At 40.6% G+C, this 24,368-nt stretch overlaps 1 protein-coding gene across 10 annotated transcripts in view; it reads left to right on the top strand.

Moving 5' to 3' along the window:
* Positions 1 to 24,368, top strand: part of Nbea (neurobeachin) — a 543,806-nt gene that overhangs the window by 459,378 nt on the left and 60,060 nt on the right. For all 10 annotated transcript variants that reach the window (XM_029475176.1, XM_029475174.1, XM_029475170.1 and 7 more), the window contains 3 exons: positions 2,521 to 2,633; positions 16,877 to 17,017; positions 22,516 to 22,635. In XM_029475176.1, coding sequence (XP_029331036.1) covers positions 2,521 to 2,633; positions 16,877 to 17,017; positions 22,516 to 22,635 — 374 coding nt within the window. The remainder of the gene's footprint in view (positions 1 to 2,520; positions 2,634 to 16,876; positions 17,018 to 22,515; positions 22,636 to 24,368) is intronic.

Raw genomic sequence — 24,368 nt, 5'->3', positions numbered from 1 at the left:
TCTGTGGGGTATGGACACCCAGAGAACTGCTTCATCATTCTTGTTCTTCTTTCTGACCTTTGGCACACTGAATTTTTAGTTCAAGTAAAAATATATTGTCTGATGCAAGACAAAAGTAGAAAATTTCACCAAAAAAGTGTATTGTATTTTTTCAATCAAAGCAATGTTGTAAAGCTATAGTGACATAAAAATACTAAATTTTTCTTATCATTTCTTTTTATAGAAACTTTTGGGATTATTAAAAATAGCTTACAAAAACTTGAGGATCAGAGAAACTGTCCTGAGCATCATTCATTTCGTCTGTGTGTTTGTCTGCATTTTTAACATAATGCTTCTTTTCTTTAGAGTGTTTCTGAAAGTAGCTTAATATCTTCTCCTTTATTATGAATACATGTATAGTAAAAGAATAATTTTCTCAATAAGCATCCTCTTTCTTATACTGTCTTCATTTATAGGGACATTTAAATCCAGAGTTAACATATATTGGCTTTTTATTTATTTTGACAGACTTTCCTTTGCTACAAATAATAACTAGCATCAAAAAAATTGATGGCGGGTAATGAAGAAATAGCTCAGTGGTTACGGACGCGGGCTGCTCTTCCTAAGGACCGAGGTTGGACTCCAAGCGCCCACATAGCAGCTCACAATAATGTATAACTCCAGTTCCAGGGGTATAGATGCTTTCTTTGTCCTCTAAGGGCACCCAGCATATACATGGTACACAGACATGCTTGCAGCCAAAATACTAACACATATAAAATAATCTTTAAAATTAAAAAAAATCTATTGTACAATCTATTTTCATTCATAATTTGTTTTTATACGTAACCAGTGTTATAGAGGGGGGTGTTCTAGAAAATGACGCACAGATAGGAAGACCTACTTTTTCTTTACAGAGCTTTAAGCAGAACAGTTTCCCAGAAAATGGTGGAGTGAAATTTTCATGGGTCAACTGAAAAAATGGGGAGCTGCCCCGCCTGGCCAGTCAATACCCTCCGGCTGTGTGCCTGAGAGTCAATGCTGAGAGCAGACAGGCGCCCAAGTCACCACATGTAGGCAAGATCACTGGCACCTTCTGAACTTTAGACGTTGGCAGCTTTTTTATACTAGAACATTTTCATGTGCATACGGCTTAAATCCACTCAGAATCTGTACCTGTTCATTGACTGGTGTTCCTGCCTGCGACTGTCCCTCTGTCCCATGCTCCACACATGGTGCTGCTCGCCCATCTCTGCTCCTGTGTCTTTACTCCAAGAACCATCTACAGCTCTCACTTGGCTTGTGTTTGTTCATCTTTTAGGATTTGGCTCATTTTATTGTTTCTATCACATATGTGTTCTTTCCATCAAGAACACTTACTGGCCAGAGAGTATCTGCCAAGACACAAAGGTTTTTAAAAAGAATAATAACCGATGTGGGACCCCTCCCTCCCTGTCCAACCTGGGGAGGAGACCATTGGCTGTAGTCTGTCTTCCTTACTTTGTTTCTGTCTCCTTCGCAACCTGGTCTCATTTTGAGACAGGATCTCACTATGTAACTCTGGATTGCTGAAAAATCAAGATTCTCCTACTCAGTCTCTCAGATGACAGGAATTACAGGCATGTGTTGCCACTTTCCATCTGATAGGACACTGCTACAGCTAATTAGGGGAGCAGCCTTCCAGGAAGTTTCCATATTCCCACCATGCTTTGATTCCCACTGGAAATACTGAACTGTTCTTCTCAAACTAAGCACAGTAGCCCAGTAGTTCCATAGCTCTCCACCCAAGCACAACAGAATAGCACAGAAAGAAAGACATGGACTAGAAGGAGAGAAGAGTGTGTTCCACATCTGTCTCCTTCCTTCCTCCTGCCTTCTAGTGCTTCCCTGCTGTGGCAGGTTCTTCCCATGGATTTTCAGAACCCAGAGCCTAACTCATTCCAGGCAAGCACTGTGCAAAAGGTTCATACCCAACCCCTCCACTGCATCTTGATGCATGTTTAATATAGCATCTGTTTACTGGTGATGTAGTTTCTACATCTATCTTCCTTACAGCAGAATACCATCTGATAATAAGCTACAAACAAGCAGTTCCAAAGCCTGGCACCCTCCATGACACTTACAAAGTCCTAGGCTGGCAGAGTTCTGCTTCTAAGGTCAAATGTTATCTGTGTCTCTTAACTCCTTAATGGGTATTTTGTTCCCTATTCTAAGGAGGAATGATGTATCCACCCATTGGTCTTCCCTCTTCTTGATTTTCTTGTGTTTTGCAAATTGTATCTTGGGTGTTCTATGTTTCTGGGCTAATATCCACTTATGAGTGAGTGCATATCTAATGACTTCTTTTGCAATTGGGTTACCTCATTAAGGATGATATCCTCCAGGTACCTCCATTTGTCCAAGAATTATCAAAGTCTTAGACCAATGAGAGAGGTACTTTCCTCCTAAAATACAATGGCTGCCTTACTTATAATAATCTCAGAAGGTGCTTTCTGAACAGTGAGGTAAACTCATTTTCACTCGTTCTCTTCTCTTCACCAGGTCGGACGTATAATGATCTGAACCAGTATCCTGTGTTTCCATGGGTGTTAACAAACTATGAATCAGAGGAGTTGGACCTGACTCTCCCAGGAAACTTCAGGGATCTGTCAAAGGTAACAGTTAACTCTATGGAGATCTCTACTGTACAGGAGCTGCAACAGAAAGGGTTCTGTCAGTGCATATGCTCAGTGGAAGTCTGTGAGAAAGCCTTTTCTGAGGGTCAGTCTCTAAGTCTTATCAACCCACTCCACAGACATTACACAGCTGTCACTGACATTCTCAGCACCACCAGAGGAAGCATGAGTGTTTGAGAAAGCAGGTTCAGGAGGAAGCTGCTTGGGGTTAGTAGTGGGAAAGATAAGATGTAGGTAGAAGTTCACATTCACTCCTGTGCTGTGTTCCTGGTGAGAAGGGGATGCTGCCTGACCACAGCAATAGGATCCAGTGTGTAGGGCTTTAGCACTAAGGAGGAAGGGAGGATATTAGCAGGGATCTGTTCTGATGGAGAACATGTTACCCCCAAAAAGACTTATGAGAATAAGGAATGCAAAGAAGATTTGGGGTAAGTTAACCTAATTTTCAAGAGAAACATTAAATGAGATGACACACTGAAGTGCAGCTAAGACATAGAAGTGTCCCCAGAGCAGCTCAGCAGCCTGAGCTCGCATTGAGCACTATGAGTTATTGCTCCCTGTCATTAAACTGGGCATGCTCGGTTATGCTAGCCTGTCACTCACACTTACAGTGCAGGGCATTAGGCAAAGCTATTCACTTTTTCTTTGCCTCACTATCTTTATCTAAGAACTGAAATCTTAACTGTGATAAGCAGGTCATAGTGATGAGTTCTGATGAGTTGGTGTGGATGTGTGGCCTGACACATTTGGGTCGTGCTATCTATGTTGGTTAGAATTCCCAGTCATTGCCATAAGCCATGTGCTCTGAAATGTCTTTCAGGTGCAGTGATGCTAATAGTATACTCCTATTGTAAAAGATATGCTGTACAAACTGTTTACATGCTTGCCAGTGTAGAGGGGTACACAATGGGCATTGCAGTATAGAAGGGTACTCAACTGAGCATTACCAGTGTAGAAAGGTACTCATTGGGCACTAACACAAAACCTACTTGATACAAAGGTAGTTTTAAAGTCTTGGCTGTGCAGGCCAGAGAGACATGTCTTAGCCTCTGATAGTAAAGGTACTTGCCATCAAGCCGACCTACACTCATTCCTCAAGAGAGAGTAGTCTCTGGCTCCACACACATACATGTATAAACACATGTACACTCCCAAACACACATACACAAGTAAATGTAATTTTTAAATAAAACAGATTTAAATCATGTCTTTTTAACATTGAGTAGATAGTATTTAGTAGATACTACATGTATGAGTATGTATGTGTGTATGAAAATGAAATTTTATAGTGTAGGTTTTTAAGGACCATGGCACATTGTATGCAAATTTCATATACAGATTAGTTTTTATCAACTTAATATAAAAACAAATCTCCTAGGAAGAGGGAACCTCAGTTGAGGAATTATCTCTATGAGACCTGTCTATGACATTGTCCGTGGTACATTTTCTTGATTGCTAATTGATGTAGGAGGGTTGAGCCCATTGTGTGCCACTGCTAGGCAAATGGGCCTGCCTGGGCTATATAAGAAAGTAGGCTGAGCAAGCCAGTAAGCAGCACTCCTCCATGGCCTCTGCTTCAGTTCCTGCTGCCTGGTCCCTGCCTTGAGTTCCTGCCTTGGCTTCCTGCCTTGGCTTCCCAAGATGATGGACTGTGACCTGTAATTGAAGTAAAACCTCTCCAACTCCAAGTTGTATTTGTGTGTGCGTGTGTGTGTGTGTGTGTGTTTATTTGTTTTTGTTTATTATAATGTTTTATCATAGTAACAAAATGCAAATTAGGACACTTCATATTCTAACTACTACTATAGTTATCTAAGATTAATTTTTTTAAAAGGCAGAACAGTCCTTTTGATCTGAAATCCAACTTTAATGTTATAGTCAAAAGAAACTTACACACCAAGTTTTTTTCCTTTTCTCCACTTACTCTGTCAGCAAGTACTTACTGTGTGCTCATATGTGTGCATAAAAAGAGCCCAGCAGAATGAGTCAGATTAGGCTCTTGCAGAAGTGGGGTAGGTAAAGGAGCGTGAGAACTACTGGAGAGCTTGCTCAGATATTCCCAGTTGTTACGCTCATACCTTCTTGAAATACTAATTTGTCCAGAGAAAGCAGTGCTGGTTCTGTGGATTATAGGAGATACTGCTAGAGTGTTTGCTAGTAATAACACACTTGTAATTAACCCATGTTAAAGGGAAATCATTGGTTTGAAGGTGTGTGGTGCTGATGGGTAAACTGAAGGCCTTGGGCCTGCTAGACAAGTGTCTACACCTAGACACATCCCAAGCCTTCCTTTTGCATATTAAGACAGGGTTTCAGTAAGTTACCCATGTGACCTTACACGCACTCAAACTTGAAATTCTTCTGCCTCAGCCTCCTGACTGGCTGGGGTGACAGTCTGTGCCTGTCAGGTAACCAGAAAAGCTGTCTATTCGGTGTGTGCCTCCTTTGTGACACACATACACTTCTTCAAATGTACAAAGTGTGAAATAAACAGCAGAGGCAAGCCTGAGTAAATCAGGGAACAGGAACTGTCCTTTTGCAAGCACGGAGCTGTCCCTTGGTGCTGGGCTGGTTGACTGTGTAAGCCAAGAGAGGTAGCTTTCCATTTCATTTCTCCCATTGCCCAGACCCGTGTCGAAGACTGTCACACTGACTGACGGGATGGGAAAATGTTAGCAGATTAAACCTCTTGATAGGTTGATAAATCACCCTTGCATTGTTGCCTTGCTTCACTGAAGTTCTTAATGGGAACTTCTGCCCAGATAGCCTAGGACTACCCTTTACAAAGCCCACTAATACACAACAGTTTAATGTATGAAAATAGGAGAGTGATTTTAGAAGTGTAACATACCTGGGAGGAGAGATTACAGTGGGTAGCAGCAGTCCTTCATGAAGAGGCGCCACCAAGGAGCGTGTGGCCTTCCTGCAGATGGATAGACCAAAAGAAGGTGTCTGTGCCAAATCTGTTCCCCCAAAACTTACCAAAGAACTGAGACTATTCAATGTTAATAACTGGGACTACTTTAACAAGAAAAGTGATCTTTAAAGCAAAGATTAGGAGTCTTGATCTAATTGACAATTCTAGAATTAGCAATCCATAGTTCTAGAATTTGTTTATGCTAACATTTAAAGTCCCAAATAACTTCCCTATTCTTTACTGCTTATAATATTAGAGAAACTATGAAATAAACAAACATTGAAAGATTGTTTTTCTTTATACCACCAACTTTTGCTTTTAAAAAGGTTTGGAGAACTCAGCTCAAATTTATTCAAGCAACACATCAGCATCATTGGTGCTTATAACTAAAAGATTCAGAGAAGGGTCTGGCTTTTGAGCAAGATGTACTGTGACTCAGATAGTGCCACTGTGTATCTTTTGGCAGTGTAGACTTCAGACTCATCTTCTGCTCCACAGTGGAATGTATTTCAGACATTCTCTCACCTCTCTCTAGTACTAGAATGGCTGCATTAGTCCCTGTCTCATACTTTCACTCAAAAGAATCCCAGCACAGCTTCAGTGGAAGAAATAGAGACTTGTTTCTCAGCAGATGTCACTGATGCTGCTTGTGAGAGGTGGGACAGCCACTTGCAGATGGACCTGGAGGTCAGGCCAGGGTGAGCTAAGGACCATTGCCTCCCCTGGGTGTTAGGGGAAGGAGTCAAGGAGAGACTCTTGTTCCTGAAGGAAAGAAAGTCACTTTCTGTTACAAAGAGTGAACTGAAGTACACCTGAGCCTTGGATCTTTATGCTTAAGTGAAGGGAGTAGCAGATTGAACTGTTCACACCTGGCAGATTCATAGAGAAATTTCGCATTTTTGATGTCAGAAAGACTTAACTTATAACATTGACCTCGGGATATTGCCATTGTTTAGGCAGCCACACCATGCACACAGATCAGTTTAAGATACGATAGCTACATTTACCAGGAAACAAATGAAGCTTAAGCTGAAAGACACCTCACTTCTCTTTTTACACTTTCCTTCAATTTTAGGAACCTAGTGTTAAGTTGAGTCTCTGTAAGAGCAGAGCATGTGTTAGTCACATGTCTTTCACTGAGGTAAAATAGCTAAGATCAACATAATGAAGGAAAGGGCTTATTTTTGGTCTTGCCTTCAGTATTCGGTCACTGGCCCTCCTGTGGGCCCTGTTGCAGTATAGCAGGACATAACAGAGAGTTAGAGGGACCTGTGCACCTCCTGCAGGCCAGAAAGCATAGAGAAGGGGTTCTACAAAGTCATGCCTCCAGATGTCTTCCTTCCTCTGGCTCTGCCAGAGCAACCCCTCTCAGCAACACCCCTGGAGCCTTTGGGAGGGGCACTTTGAATTCAAGGTATGACAGACAAGTTGTTTAACTCTCAAGTCCTATGAACCCTGGAGCCACCGAGAGTTCAAGGGAAAGGATATCTCCACAGTAACAATGGGAGCCTCACACGGGAGGCAGGGCAGAGGATCACAGGGCTTGTAAACATTGAAACCCACCTCTTCATGGATAGTCTCCCATACGTGATCCAGACCTGTAATTCAGTAGCTATAGTTTTGGGATACATTTGGTTTAATTATTTTGTGTGGATGTGCACATGTGTGCATGTCATGGTACATGCATAAAGGTCAGAGAAGAATTTGGGGCAGTTGATTTTTCTCATTCTACCATGTGGGGCTTAGGTTGTCAGACTTGGCAGCAGGTGTGTTTACCCACCGAGATCTTACTCACTAGTCCTCTACTTTTTCCACATCTTCGTCAGTCGAACAGTATTGATGAAACAAAAGTTTTTGCACTCTCTTGCTCACTCTCCCTCTTTCCTCAAGTCTTACTTCACATTAATGTATGTGAATGTATGTGTGTGTGTGATCTATGTACATACCACTGCATGTGTGTGGACACCTCCAAGAGTTGGTTTTCCCTTTCCACTATGTGCGTCCCCAGGTCTGAACTCAGGTCTTCAGGCTTAGCAGCAAGCACCTTCGTCTGCTAAACTATCTGTCTCTCTCACTCTGTTTTCCAAATAAATATTTTATATCATATATAGTGTTTGCTTTATATATTTGTAAATTATATTATTATATTACTATTGCATATTAATTAGTGTTATCCATTTATTTTTGAGAGTTTGAATACATATATCAGTGTATTTTTCCACCCTTCTTCCCTCCCCCAGTACCTCATGAACTCCCAACCACATCTCTCAATGTCTTCTTTTCTTTTTATTTTTATCATAAGCTACTGAATCCAATTAGTGTTACATGAGCGTGGGCAATCCACTGGAGCATGGGCAACCTACCCAGTGTCACATGCTCAAAGAGAAACTGCTGTCTCTTCAACAGCCATCACCTGCTAACAGCTCCTCAGCTAGGAGTGGGATCTCAGAAATCCCTCCTTCACCCACACCACAACATTGCATGGTTTGATCTTGTAAGGGTAAACACAGCCACTGTAGGTTGGTAAGCGACATGGCGTGTCACATCCAGAAGACATCTTTTCACAGCATTGATCATCATTCTCTAGTTCTTACATGTCCTTTTTCCTGTGACATTCCTGTTGTTTGGTAGGAGGTGGTTAACATAAATGTGCCATAGAAAGCTGAGCACTCACTTTCCCAATGCTTTGACCAATTAAATGTCTCTGAATTAACCACACAAAAAGAAGTTTTACTGGCCAGTGCCAAAAGCAGTGTGAACTCTGCGTTCACTTCTTTCCTTCCCTGGGTTTCCATGGTGAGGCTTCCAGTCTGCCATATCTCCCAGAAGTCTTCACAACAAAATACTAGTTTCCTATTGGATACTGTAAAGCAGCATCTAATATTTAACAAAAGCATGCAGGCAAACAAACAATTAGCTACTGTTTTTCCAGCACCAACAAATAAGAAGCGCAGTAAGTAAACACAATGCCTCTTGCCCTGGTCCCTCATTCAGGGACTGGTCCATGGCATGAGCTGGAGCCTCCTGGCTTGCTCTTACACAGTCAGGAACATAGCATTGGGTTCTAAGTTCACAGGGAACTGAATCTTTGGGGTGTGTTCTTTTCACTAAATTCTTAGAAAAGTAGCCCTAGAATTATGAAGCTATTTTCTTCTATTAGTCTTAAAACTAAGAATAACAGACCTGAGCATCAGAATATCTCTGCCCAAACTCTTACAGAGTGGGCTTGCTTCTGAACTTCTCCACCTTGCTTCCTTCCCCTTTAAAAAGGGCCATAGTATGCATATTTGATAGTAGCATTGAAGGCCTCTGTGCTGGTTTGGACTTTATTGCTGTTTTGTTTGTCAACAACATAAACTGGGTCATTTGGCAAGAGGGAACCTGAATTGAGAAAATGCCTCCATCAGCTTGGCCTGTAGGCAAGTTTGTGGATCATTTGCATGATTAATGGCTGATGTAGGAGGACCCAGACCATGGTAGGTCCTAGAAAAAAAGATAGCTGACAAGGAGCCTGAAGAGCCACCCAGTAAGTGTCTCAACTGTGTGGCCTCTACTTCAGTTCCTGCCTCCAGGTTTCTACCTTACATTCCTGCCCTGACTTCCCTCAGTGATAGACTACCAGCTGGAAGATGAACTAAACCCTCTCCTCCTCAAGTGGCTTCTGTCATAAACGTTCTCACAGCAGGAGAAACGCTAACTAGAACAGCCTCTCCTGAAACACCTTGTGCGAAAGCGGGGTTCAGAGTGGTGGATCACCCCAGAGCTTCTCTGTTTGAGGTGTGATTGGTTACAAAGTCCAAAATCAGTATAAATGATTCAACTAAATCATTCTTAATTCAAGTAAGGTTAAAAATCATTGAATAATTCATTTTCATGCCACAAATTATCTTCTTAAATGCCAAAACACTAACCCTGAGTGTTTATTAAAACTTGAACATTTACTCAGAGTGAAATGGGTCTTTTTAATTTATAATCTTATTTTTTCCCTAGCTATTTTTATGAAACCAATGAGGAACATAGGAAAGGGGTTTTATTTAGATTTTTAATTATACTGCACATCTCACTCATTATAAATTCTATTAAATGCTTAACAAACAATAAATAAAATGGTTGGTCATTGGCCAGTCTTTTCAGTACCAGCCATCAGCAGGTGGAGTTTTTTTTTCCTTCAATTTATACAAATATTCCTTATGGAAATAATGAAATTTTTGTAAAATTTGTCTTGAAACAGGATACATCTTAGTGCCTCCGTTATTTTTATACACTCGTGTGAATTTGACCTCCAGGTTCTAGTGATTGCATGATTTTGACATGAATCACAGTAACTGCTCATTAAAGTATAAGTGGGCTTTTCCACTTTCCAGCCATTTCTTCTGACAAATGAAATAATTTTATTACAAAAGCAAACACTGACATGAACGGAAGACATTACACACGCACGCAAACACACATTTATGTACACGGACACATGCACAAACACACTTACTTAATCACCCGAGTGGAAAAAAATCTATTTTGTTAACACAGGAGTCGTTTGACTGGCAGATGAGGATGGGCTTAACCGATTCCCACATTATTATGCCACTTAGAGAGGAAGTGATAATGCCTGAGGCTTTAAGATGTGGCAGTGCAAATGCATGTGCCGAGGTGTGAATGCTGCTGAATGCCTGTGCACAGGGAGTACAGGTGATTAAGCCGGAGGATAAGCAGCCCAGAAATCTGTAACAACTTCCTAGTTGTTTTTATCCTTCTTTACCACCAGAAATAAAAATATCCAAAGTGAAAATTTTATTAGATTAGTATATAACCTGCCTGATGATGAAGTTTCAATGGAAAAGTATTAAATGGGGGAGGGACATCCTTGTGGAGACGGGGGAGGAGGTAACTGTATTAACATTACTAATTATATATATATATATGTATATATATATATATACACACATATAATAACTATACTAATTATATTTATTAATTATAAAATGGCTGACATTAATATAGTAATTAATATAGTAACGAATTGGACAAGTTTGTTAAGTTAAACGGGTTTCAATTTAAAAAATACATTTTGCAGACCTGGTATTTCTGAAGAATCCAGATTGGGTCAGTGTTGAGAGACCCTGCTCTGAGACCATTGCTATTGCACCCTGCTCTAGTGTTGATCTGACCAGCCCTCAGTAGTATAGCAAGGAGGCTTTTGTAGCCCCACCAGAGAGGACTTTCTTGCCATATACTAGCAGCCAAGTTTCTTTCTGCAAATCTTATCATGGGCTAATTTCTGCACCAATCATAGTGGTGACATAGGATAGACTGATGGACACTTTGGTGTTCTCAGGGATCAGCTCACATGCACCAGCTATTCTAAAAATGAAGAAGGAACAGTTCATAAAAGAAGGAGGACTGGGCAGAGGATCTGTTGCTCATTTGTGAGAGTTGGACCTAGGTATAACCACACGCACTGGGAATCCCTGCCCCATTCACTGTGAGCTTTTTACAGATGCTCAGTCACTGCACTGGCATGTGCATCCCCTGTTCTCTAGGTCCTCAGAGCTCTTAGTCCCTTGATCATGTCCTCTAAATGTATCCACTTCATTGTCTACCTTATTTTATGACTGAATGTTTTGTCTAAAATGCCCACATGGAAGTTTGACATGGAACTCTATTCTAGTGGGTCTTTATTCATTCAGGGTCTATCACTTGACTAAGAAGAGCCAGGCAGTGTCCTGGGTGCTGATAATTCAGACATGAGTAGATTAGCTGTTTCATTTAAGGTACAGTCTACTGGGCAAAATGAGTTACAAGCTCAGCTCACTAGAACTAGGCACTGTCTGTGAAGTCTGAACCCCTTCCAAAAGCATGAGTCAGATAAGAGAGATAGATATAAAGGGTGGGTGAAGGGGTCTGTAGGAGCGAGTCGTGCATTGTCATGAGATGGTTTTCAAGATGATGTCATATGGTTCATGACCGGAAAAATGGAAAAGATAAGAATTTGGGAGGCCTCTTTTATAGATTTTCTAGACCTCTTTCTAGTGAAAGAGGAGATAACTTAGATATATCACAAGTTCTGATGTGATAAGGATGTGGAAACACCCAGAAGGTTCTCCATAGAAACCAAACACATTGAATCAGCTTCAAGCTGTTTCTAGCACAGCACAGCAATTGGATCTCTGAAATGGAGAGCTGCTCGATAGGTTTGAGATCTGTAACCCAGGCATAGGACCAGGTCAAGGTTCTAACCCTTCTCTCCCTTTCTTTCTTCCCTTCTGCTTCCTTCCCTCTTGACTCCCTCCCTTCTTCCATCCTTCCCCCCTTCCTTCCTTACTACTTTCCTTCATTTCTTTCTCCCTCCCCCTTTTTGCCTCCCTCCCTTCCTCCTTCCGTCTTTTCCTCCTTCCATCCTTCCTCCTTTGGGTCTGATCTTAAAAGGTTTCCTTCCACCTCTCACATGCTAAGATTATAGGTGTGTACCATCATGCCTAGCTGGTTCCGTCTGTTTCTGAGGTTTTTTGGTGGAGAGGAAGCAAACAGGCAATTGTGAAGAAGAAGAATAAAAAAGAATGGCAGAGATCCTAATTTTAGAGTAAGCTATGAAGCTGCACAGTGGGAGGGGGGGAAGGGCAGACAGAGGGGTCATGAGGTCCCTGTTTCCTCCTGGTGAAGTGAGGTGAAGGGATGCCTTGTAGACCCCAGACACTTGTGTAAATCACACTAGGAAGTGGATGAGAAAGCTACGGTATGCAAATATACAGTGTCCTTGGCAGCTCCAGTGCCAAGTAGTGGCCCACAGCATCACTTAAGTGATACATAGAATTTCAGTACTTTGAGCACTGACACGCACATTTCCAGGTTTTAGTGATGTGCCAGAATAAAGTGCTGAGATACTGTAGTGGACATGTTTCTCCTTGAATGCCTCAAATTCCTCAAATTTATAATCTACTTTGAAGACCATTCTTTGAGTTTACATTTAGTACTTACTCAGACAAGATCAGCATGTATCCAGAGTTTTCTCTCTCTCTCTCTCTCTCTCTCTCTCTCTCTCTCTCTCTCTCTCTCTCTCTCTCTTTNCTCTCTCTCTCTCTCTCTCTCTTTCTTTCCTTCTTTCTTTCTTTTATTTTTATTTATTTGTATGTATGTATGTATGTATGTATGTATGTATGTATGTATGTATTTATTTTTGCTTTTCAAGACAGGGTTTCTCTGTGTATCCCTGGCTGTTCTGGAACTCACTCTGTAGACCAGGCTGGCCTCAAACTCATAAATCCACCTGCCTCTGCCCTCCAAGTGCTAGGATTAAAGGCATGCGCCACCATGCCCGCATTGCCAGAGTTTTCTTTCAATGCTCTAGTTTATCATAAATATTTCCCTAACTACAATTTTTGTTAGTCATTTTTTCTTATCTTATAGATGCTTATTGCAAAAAAATGTCTAAGTAGAGCCTGTTCTACTCTGTGTTTGCAGCAGTTATATATATATATATATATATATATATATATATATTTAGATAAAGAGATAGAGAGAGAGAGATAGATAGATAAGAAGATAGATGATAATTAAATAAAAGATAGTAGATAAATACCTTAAATGATGTAAATCTCTATGCATGTATCTATTAGGATATTTATTCCATACAATAAAGTCACAGATTTGTTTAAGAAAAGAAGCTTTTTTGTGGCACTCCGGTTTGAGGCAGATTTTTCTCCTGGATCTTTGAGGAGTGGATGATAAGGAATAGAAGTGGAGGATAGAACATCATTTGTTCAATAGCTACAACAGTGCTTCATTGCAACATAAACAATCGCTGCCCAATTTCACCAGGAATATGAATGTCTGGACACATGTCAGTTAATTTTCTCAAGATATCAATAACTATAGCAAGTTATGTAAGCTTACTAGCCCTTCTGAAAACAACAGGGTTTTCTGAGTATAGAGATCCAATTTTTAGTCTCTACCTGCTGCTTGTGCATGGTTTTATGTTGCGTGTATAGCACCAAACAGCAGCAGATCCAGCATCAAGTGTTAAACTCTGGACGTGGAACGCACAGCCATGCTGTATCTAAATGCCACTGCTGCCGGGAAGAAGACTAGTTCCTGCTGCCAACTAAGTGCGTCAGCCTCGGTAAATAGAGCTGTGTGTTTTCACCAAAATTTTAGCCACAGTCATCTACCAGATTCATGTGGATTCATGGGTGATACTCACTTAAGTTTTAGACAGACGCCAGACTTTCAGCCTTATCAATAGAGAGGTAGACAGATATTAACAGGGTCATGAGAATATCTGATGCCTTTCTGGATTGAGTAAGAAACAACTGGAAGCATTTTTCTCTTTAAAAAGTTTGTTCCTTAACTACTAGAAACGAAATGGTTTTTAAAGTAGTAAATAGAAATGAAATTGTTTATTTTTCATTTCAGAAAACTTTATAGGCAAAATTTATAGCTTCACTAGGCAAAATTTCTAATCAGAAATATATTTTAAGTAGTAAAGGTTTGCAGACTTTAATACAGTGCAGCTGTTTCATACCAATTCAAACATCAGCGAAATGAGCAAAATAGAAAATTTAAATATTTATTTTACCTTTGGGGGTAGTTGAGGGGGATGGCTGGAAGAGATTAGGGGACTGGCCATTTTCTTCTTTCATGATGTTTTGTGAGGTCTTAGAGAACAAACATATCAGTATAAGGTTGGTCCTCCTGTATGGGCAGATGTTCTACAACTGAAAGATCCACCAGCACTTTCAAGACAGAAGGCTCCACTCTTTTCAGACAGCTCCCTGAGTTAGGAAGACTTCTACACGCGCACGTCTAGGAGAGACTGGTCCAAGTCACTAAGCAGCCTTTGTATGTTCTGCTTGGGAGTACTTGTCCTTTCATCAGACATAAAAGTTACATTTCCTTTAAATATTGAGAATTTTACATAATGTTTGACAAAATATCTCCCTTTTTTATATCTGTGTAAAAGGAGATATAGGTAACTGCTGAAATTTAGCACAAAATTGGGTTGAAGTACTTAAGCGGAAATTTTATACTTTAATTCTAAGATTCATAGAAATGAGGATTAATGGTTTTGGAACTTTAAAATATTAATATTCTCATAACCAAGAAACATTCCTTTTAAAAAAATAAGTGGCTTAATTTTGGTCATCACATAATAAAGACTAACATAAAAGGAGCATGCTGTACAAGTAATTTCAATATTCAGGCTAAGCATCCTTACAAATAAGAGCTTATTATGGAAATTCTAGCAGCTCTAACTGCTGACATCATTGTGTAGTTTAAATTAGTCTTCTGGGACCAAAAGAAAAGGCTCACAGCAATTTACAAACGAATTTTTCTCTCTTGTGTAACATTATATGTCCCATTGAAACACTAATTTTCTATAACTTCTGTTAAGATTAAGCCTTTGGGGGACTTCATATTTAAGCAGTAGTATTAAATTTTGGAGTAAAGCTTGATATACTTAACATTTTCACTCTCAATGTAAACACTTATTTGTGCAGTATGCAACTGATGAAGAAACCAAAACCAGACAGAAAATTGAACTAAGGTTATTTATGTTATTTGCACTCCAGTATCAAGTCCCAAAGAAACTGGGGACAAAGGTTGCCTATGGTGCTTTTTAGCTTTTCAAAGCACAGGCTGGCCTTCAGGCTCACTCAGTACCAATGGCTCTTCTCACCCAGCCCTAGCCCCTACTCACAACTTCTCCAGCTCAAGGGCTTTCTTTACCCCAGCTTCTTATTCCCATATAATCCTGCCATTTTAGTTCTGAAGATCTCTCTCCCCTCTCCCTTCTCCCCTCTCCCGTCACCCCTTTCTCCTCCCTCATCCTCTCTTCTCTTCTTCTCTTCTATACCCTCACCCACACTCCAGCCACCCCTCCGATCCCATCCCTTCTCCCCTAAGGCCCTGTTCACTCTGCTGGCCATATTTAGTCTATTCCTTCCTGCCCTGCTCTGGATTCTTACAGATGCCAATGGCTATACTCTCCCCCATATCTACAATAAAGACCTTCCCCTCAACCATAACCTGGAGCAGTCATACCCTCATTTTATACAGTGAGGTTCTTCTAGGAATCATTAAAGTTTAGATGTGTGAAGAAGTTTGTAGGCATTGTCTAATAGTTAACATGTGCTTTTCAAGGGAAGAAAATATCCCATGTTGTCCTCCAAAGTCTAGATAGAGCAGGTCATAGTGGCTTCACAAAGTACCTACTTGGGAACTTGAGTCCTCTGGATCCGCCTCTCGTTACTTGACTGACTGTTTAAATTCATAAAAAAGACTGGAGCTCCAATTTGACAGTAGCAGACCAGGCCAGTGTTCCAACTGTGCTTTCTATGAAGGACTTTGACTCCTTAGCGTACTAGAGACTGACCTTGGCAAACACGGAAGGCAGTGCAAAGGTGAGAAAGTTCCTAACTCAGCAAAGACAACAGTATAGAAAGCTGTCTTAATAGTGGTTGCCATGAGTCCCTCCATGTGCACTCTTTGGTTGGTGGTAAGAGTACACATGGGAGGGATCAATGGCTCAAGCCACATATGTAGCAGAGGATGGCCTTGTGGGACGGACATCAGTGAGAGGAGAGGCCCTTGGTCCAGTGAAGGCCTGATGCCCCAGTGTAGGGAAATGCCAGGACAGGGAAGCTAGAGTGGGTGGGCTGGTGAGCAGGGGGAGAGGGAATGGGATAGGGAGGTTTTCGGAGGGGAAATGAGGAAAGGGAATAACATTTGAAATGTAAATAAGATATCTAATAAAAATTTAAAAAAATAATGTTGCCAAGCTCAGTCTCCATCATGGATGCTAAGAAGCCAAGGAAATAGAAAAGAGCCATGAAAATACTGATTTGACCTGAACAGTTAAAATATAATCACTTTCATCCTGTTTTGGTCACTTTTGGCTTGTTGGTTTTGTTTCCTTGCTTGTTTTGTTTTTTATTTTTTGTTTTGTTTTCGTTTTGGTTTATTTTGAGAAGAGAGAGAACAAGAAGGAACATAAAATTGACCAGGCTCTGGGAGAGGCTGGGAAAGGTACAAGAACATGATAAAAGTGTAAGAAATTTTTAAATAAAACCCCCGAATCACCCTGGGAATCTCGTTTTCTAAAATGACAGCCAAGTCTGGGGACTTTGCTCATGTGCATAGTGCCTGTGTGTCTTTAGCAAGTACACTGATTAGCAATTAATATGAACCTACTCACTGAAAAAGCCGTACAGAGCAGTCCATTAGTGCTGGGTTACTTTCAGGATAAAGCCTGGACATCTAGAATGTTTGCTGTTGCTGCATGGAACAGAACATTTCTTTTATCTTTTTACAGCCAATCGGTGCTTTGAACCCGAAGAGAGCAGTGTTTTACGCAGAGCGCTATGAGACATGGGAGGATGATCAAAGCCCACCCTACCACTACAACACACACTACTCAACGGCCACTTCCGCCCTGTCATGGCTTGTTCGGATTGTAAGTATCATCTTAACTCAGCTGCCTCTACCTCCAGGGTTGCAGTGTAAGTAAACTAAATGGAAATCAAGTACATTTGTGGTGCATTTTAACAGCTAGAGAGACCGGTGAGCAGAAAATGAACGCCATGTAGCCCAGATAGCATCAAGCCCGTGGTCTTCCTGTTCAGCCTCCCAAATGCTGGGATTACAGATATGCACGACCACACATGGCTTTGGTTTTTTGTTTTGTTTTGTTTTGTTTTGTTTTGTTTTGTTTTGTTTTGTTTGTGTCTGATCTTCTTTGCAGAATTGGGTTAGGAAGCACGTTACTTAAATCCGTGGACTTACTTTTGAGCTGGGGATTAGCACAAACTGAGCAGACACTCTGTTACATCCTAATCCTGTCCCACCCAGGACTCCTGAGTCAGTCATGAAGGACTCTCTGATACACAGCTTTAATTTTAGATCAGCTAATGTATTGATAAAACAAACACAAACCTTACTTAAGAGGAACTAACTCCATACAGAAGTAAAAATATAAAGATATGCTCTTTTTTTTTTTTTTAGACCAAGGCTTTTAAGTTAATCTCATCTGTCCAAGATTCAGCTTAAGTGTATTAAGTTTGAAGTTAAGAAAAATCTTAACTGTATTTTATACTCTAATAATTAGTGGCCAAGCCTTACTAGTCAGATACTGTACTCCTGCAGAGTGCCCTTCTCATTCAGGTGAGAGAAGATTCCTCTGAGCTCCCCCACGGAATCCTGGGATCCATCCTGGGGCTCCAGCCACAGAAGGACCAGTCAAGATTTAAGATAGCTGATTTTTGATTGGCACAGCCGTAAAAGGTGGTCTTAATTGATTTATATTCAGAAATGGGGAAACAGAGAAGAAAATAAAATGACTGGGGAATTCATTTCTCAGGTCACCAGTGATTAGGCCATAAAGCTAAATTTCCAGTCATTATTGACACTAGTGGGAAGGACCTAGCCATGAGTGAACTGCAAGCAGACAGAAATCAGTACAGGAAGCATAGACTTAAAATGGAGGGGGATAGAGTGTCTCTACATTTCTACTTGCTGATTGCTGTGGGAGCTAAGAATAAAATGTGGCTGCACCTAAGCAGGCCAAGAACTGCCCTCCACACACCATCAGGGTAGACCACCTACAGTCCACAAGAAGCACACAGAAACAGAAACATTTTCAAAAACACTGAAACCAGAAGTTTTCACTCGTGAGAGGCCTTTTCATACCTCATCAGAGTCTGTGATGCCACCTCCTTGTTGAGCCACTGCTTAGGAGTTGGGGGTGGGGCTCACTTAGTTCTCTTAGAGATGGAAAAAAGCCCAGAACATGTGTGAAAACAATAATAATAATAAATATATCAATTGTGTTGTCTTGAGACTTAAGTAAGAATAATATTTGATTGCATCTTTAAATAGTTACAATGATGCTATGTGTTTTCCGTGAATGCCATTTAGTCAATTCCGGTGCCAGACTGGCAAAATGTATTAAATGAAAAACACTTCTCCTCAACCACCTGATACATATACACATACATATACATATACACATACACATACACATACACATACACATACACATACACATACACATACATATACATATGTGTGTGTGTGTATGTGTGTGTATACATATATATACACACACACATATCTTCCAAATAAGCTAATTCTCTCCTCCAATCACAAAGCACAATCCTCTGGCTGACTTGTTGTTCCAGTGGATAAAACACAAGACTATGTAAGGGCCTGAGAGTGAGCTTCCCTGTCTGCTGTACACAGAGCAGTGCAGCCTCACAGCAAACCCCTACACTGACTGTTTCACAGCTTCCAGTGGCCTCGGGAAGGGGAAGAAACAAGTGGAATTTGTCTCATCAATTTAAACCTGCCATACCCAAAATGTTACTTTTTGATCATATAACCAATAAAAAATTATTTATGTAATGTTTAATACTTTTTTACTTGTCTTGAAATTCAAAGAATATGCTATTTTCTAGCACAATATAGCATCTGTTGGCTGCTGTATCAGACAGTGTGGCTGGAGTCGCTTTTATGAATACTCATTTAGCTCCAATGCCTTATGGCAAGCTGTCAGAGGCAAGGTCCTGGAGTTCTGTGGTCGAACAGCTTAGGGCGCGTTCAACTAATGGCCCAGGGAAACCTGCTTTCTTCACTCTTACCCTAAGGAGTTTATGAAGTAAAAAATGCATTACAATTTGTGTCACTAAGAATCTGTTCATAAAATATAATACATATTAAAATAAGTATCTGTCCCCTACCTTTGAAACCTTTTAGACCTAAAGTCATTAAATTGGTTATCAGTCAATATATGTAGTATGTCAATGATGATAATTGCATAAAAATGGTAATTATCTGCATACCTCATTACTTTAAATTAAGAACATTGTTTTATGCAAACTGCCAGTGAAGTCACTTGTCTGAACTGCCAGACTCTAGAAAGACTGTTTCATTAATGTCTGCCAGACAAATGCTGAAGGAGCCCTCATTCCAAGGTGGGATTCTTACCACAGCTAACACATAAGGCACAGTGTGCTTGGACTTTTGTCCTTTCTAGACTGGAGACATCACCCCAGAGAAATCACACAGTGCTCACTGACCACTGCAGCCCTCAGGGACCAATTTCCCTGGTACACATAGTATTTTTAGCCCTTTTGTGCTAAGCTAATTCTTTAGACATTTAGTAACAATGATTCTTAGAGAGCCTAATAGATAACATTCAAAATTTTAATTTCTACATGTGTTATTTATAATTCAGAACTTTCTTTATAATTGCAGATTATTTAGAAATTCTACCTACAAACTGAAATGTCATTAAAAATAACCTGTTTCTAGTAAAAATGCCAGTAGTACTTTTAGGATTATCATCGTTAAACCAACCTGAATAAAACTTTTCACTGTTCATTTTGAATACTGACACATAAGGGCAGAGCATATTCACTTAGGGGATGGCAGATGATGTTTAATCAGAAGTGTGTCACGCAGAAAGTGTGCAGGGTAATTAATAGGAAATGTGGACTGAGTGTCGAGTTACTGTTGGATTCTTTCCAAAGAACTAAGAGGAAGCTAGATCTCAGGCCTCAGATAGTCAGGCCTCCATTTGTGAAAGTGTGGCCTTGAACATGCTCATGTGCTAAAGGGAGGGAGGCACACACCTGCCAGGGAGGCAGTGTGAAGGGTGCCAGCCCAGAAGGACAGCAGGCTATAGCACAGGAAGCTCTCAGCATGCACCTGCTTCCTCCTCTCTACAAGGTTCCACATCACTGCAGATCTGCATCTTCCCTTTGTTGTGATTACCTACAGTCAGGGTTTGATTTTGGCTTTTAAATGGAATGAAGGAAAGGGGAAAGAGGAAGAAAGGAAAGGAAGGGGAAAGGGAACGGGGAAGAAGGAAAGGAAAGAGGAAAGAGGAAAGGAAAAAGGAAAGGAAAGGAAAAAGGAAAGGAAAGGGGAAAGGGAAAAGGGGAAGGGGGGGGAAGGGAAAGGAAAGGAAAAGGAAAAAGTAAAAAAGTGTTTCTAGGTTGGAATTAACTGGTTGGAAGTGATTACAAGGCAGGGAAGGTGGCCAGTGTCCTTGGAGGTATCCAGTAACTGCAGTCTGGGTACACAAGGCTGGTGGTTGTTTGATAACTTTGTGTCAGGTAAGATATATGAAGCTTTCTCTTTGTTTTTTCATTTAATCTTAGCTAATTCATATAGTTATCCCAAGATTATTGTCAGTTTGTAGAAAGAAGTGACCGACGCAGTTACATGACAGAGTTATGTAAAGGAATTTCCCAAAATAGGTAAATTGTGCAATCGAATCTTAAAATTAATTAGGCATATTTTGCTCAATTTATCACTATTATTTTTTATTTTAATATTTCAATTTTGATTAATTTCATGATCACATATGCTACATTTATTATGTGACTTTTATTAGTAAATTAAAAGTCTACAAAGCAAGTCAATCAGAAGAGACACCTCAGACAATTTTTATTCCTAATTTTAGTGATATCCACTTGTCTCTCACATAACCTAAAGTCTTTACAGAGTAGACTTCCAGCCTATGTATGTGATTTTCAGGTTCTGTATTTATTGCTTCCGTTTTCTTGCATTTTGTTTATCATTCATGATCTTGTCTCTTCCATCTGACTTTTCTGTCATCCAAAATTAAAGATGACATATTACAGACTTAGAAAATTGATAACACGTATTCACGCTAAATTTCAGAAAAATACTGTAAAGGGTTTATATTTCTGGTTGCTGCCCAGTGGCAAGGAAAGGAATATAAAAGAACAAAAATGATGTCTAATACATTAAGAAGCAAATGGAGATGTGTATTAAAGAAAACAGACAATTAGGAAAATGCCCTGCAGACTAGCATCATGAAACTTGGGAATGAGTTTTGTCATTGATCCTTCCCATCATCAGCTTCAGAGTAAAGGGTAAATATGCCAACAGAAACACACATCTGCCTGTGTTCTACTTTAGGTTCCTAAGGATTCCTCAGTGAGAATGAATACCACTTACCTGATCTGAAGGCAAATTTAATGATGTCAAAAGTAATATCTCCTGCTCAACCTAAAAACTACAGAGCAGCTGTTGTGATGGCATCATCCCAAGGGCTCCTGCCATGGGAGATGTCCTGACTGATAGACCCAGGGCTAACAGTGCTAATCAAAGGCACCAGTCACCGTCTACTAGAATTGTCCAGTCTTAATTACAATCACTTTAGTCTATTCCTATTCAATGGATTGGGTCATGAAGAATCTTTACGTACCAGGAGTTAATGAGAAAGAGAGGCGCTTTCATAGTGGGGAATGCAGTACAGGTAGCAGCAGGCATTGATCCAGAAGTGGTTTTAAGGAGAAAAGGGGATCTCTGCTACGGTGAGTTGGTAAGTCCTGATTTGAACAAGTTAGCCAGAATAGCCAAATAATGAATTTTGATTGCTGGAACTTGGCGTTTCAATAGTTGTACCTTAGAGTTTTAGGCGGGCTTAAGGAGGTGGCCAATAAGGGAATAGACCTTTGTAGCTAGCATTAGGAATTTGATCTAACATTTTAGAAAGGGGGAGGGAAGAGGGGTGGGCAAGACCTGGCAGTGCAGTGCTGTGTTTGCAATGTTTGGGCCTGTTAGAGAGCCCTTCAAGCTGAACTACTAGAAAGAAAGAAAATCTCCCTTATAAATGCTGTGAGAACCATTAACAGATAGTAAGGCACTTCATCACTTTGCAGATGAAAAACATGCCTATAAGACTGGAGGACACTGCAGGCTGTGCAACAGTGGTCTGCAATGTCAATGAGAGTCAGCTCAGACCTACATCTGATACCTTGGTCTAGGCCTTTACCCAGGGCTCTGTATTTCTTCTTCCCATAGAGGACCTCAAGATGCTGGTGGTTTTTGTTTGTTTGTTTTATTTTGTTTTGTTTTAACAAAGAAATGACTGTAGCTATATTTCAAATGATCCAGTGACTGATTCTTTTCTTTATTTAGGAGCCATTCACAACCTTCTTCCTCAATGCAAATGATGGGAAATTTGACCATCCAGACCGAACCTTCTCATCCATTGCAAGGTCATGGAGAACCAGTCAGAGAGATACATCCGATGTAAAGGTATATAATTTATCATTTATAGTCACAGAACTCTAAAATTTGTTGAAATTTTTATTTTTAAAGTTTTATGTATATGTATATATATATACGTATATATGTATATATATCATTACAGCTTTTGCTCATACTAAAATTGTGTACTACATCAAATCTTAAAAAAAAAATCTGTTGTTGTTGTTTTTGTTGTTGTTGTTGCTGCTGTTGTTGTTGTTGTTGTAGGATCCATTTAGTTTAACCAGGACCATCTGTGTGACTGGTATATTGGGAATATCCACTGGAGCCTGGTAGGGTGGTCAACAGTGGGTACATAATGGAAAGAAATTATTTTTCCTCTTTTCTTGAACCCACAGGCAATGATTCAGCAGTGAGGGTAGGGTTCACTGGGACCCTCCTCCACCCTGACTGTTGATGGGCATTCATGTGCAAACATGGTGTAGCCATTGGTTATTTTTGAAAGTTCATGACTGTTTTTACCTAGAAGGTGGTATTTTGCTGTCTTTCCCCCTTCCTTCTGGTTTTCCCTATCTTTCTATGTCCCCTTCCACGGTGTTCCCTGAGCCTTAGTGAGTGGTAGAAATGCCTTATTTAAGGCTGAGCATAACTCACTTTTTCTCACCATCTTGTACCAGCAGTCTTTGCCTCCTGGAAGCTTACTGGAAAGAGAAGTTTCTCTGATTAAAGGTGGGAATGGTAATTGACTTTGGATATAAACATGCATTTAGAAGGTGGTTTGGCACACACTAGCTAAACAACAGAGTTAAGCTCCTCACTGGAGGCTTGGGGAAGGTTCACATGGACTCCTTCTTGTGTTGAGTGTTAGGGTTGGTCTTGTATGCTGTGTATTCAGATGCTGAGCTCTGTGGCCCAAGATCATGTTGCAGTCTGGACATGGGCATTGTATTGACCAATGTTCTGTAAAAAATGCTCCTCAGTAATCCCTGATTGGATAGTAAAAGGCCAGAGCCTGGAACTGGACAGGAGAGAGAGGAAGGGGTGACTTGAAGTCAAGTACGGGTTCTTAGGCAGGGACCATGAATGAGGAGAGGGAATGAGGTAGGAGAAGGAGGTCTCCATGAGGCAGGATGGACCATGAGCACATGGCCAAGAGAAAATGGTACAGAGAACACACATGCAGAAGAGCAAACAGAGGAAGACTCAGTTGTCAAGTGACAAGGAAGCCTATGGCTGGGATGTAGGTTAGACTAGCTCAGAACCTGCCTAGCCTAGTGCCTACAGCTTATTAATAAAGATTACCAGGGTTCTGTTGTGGTTTGGGGGGTGGGACAGAAACCACCCATAAAATTACACGAATAAGCAAAAGTTTAAACACAATCAGACTAGTGTCCTAACCACCATTGTCCGAATGAGCTGGACCTTACAATGGATGAGGTTGGCATCGTAACTTGCAGGGTTCACAGCCAGATTTCTTCCCCAGCAGCCCATATAGCATCTTCTAGCACTTTGAAAGCTAGGTGGAGGAGGCTTCCAGCCCAGTTGCCGCTTGCTTTCTCTATAGCATACATTCAAGGTGCATGGTGCCTCTAGCTATTGGATCTTATTATCTAGTTCCAGTGCCCAACTAAGAGGAAGGCAAAGCATTATTTTAGGGGCATCTAGGCTTTCCCTAACCAATAACTAGTAAGTGGTACTCCACCACACCTGGCACTGGAGTTTTTGTTAATAACCAGTAACTTCAATTAATAACCATCAAAAAGTAACTCAGGACTTTTAGT

Source organism: Mus caroli, chromosome 3 (assembly GCF_900094665.2).
Source record: "Mus caroli chromosome 3, CAROLI_EIJ_v1.1, whole genome shotgun sequence".
In the NCBI taxonomy this organism is placed as follows: Eukaryota; Metazoa; Chordata; class Mammalia; order Rodentia; family Muridae; genus Mus; species Mus caroli.
Note: the sequence above shows the minus strand (reverse complement) of the source record. Positions and strands in the feature narration are given on the sequence as shown.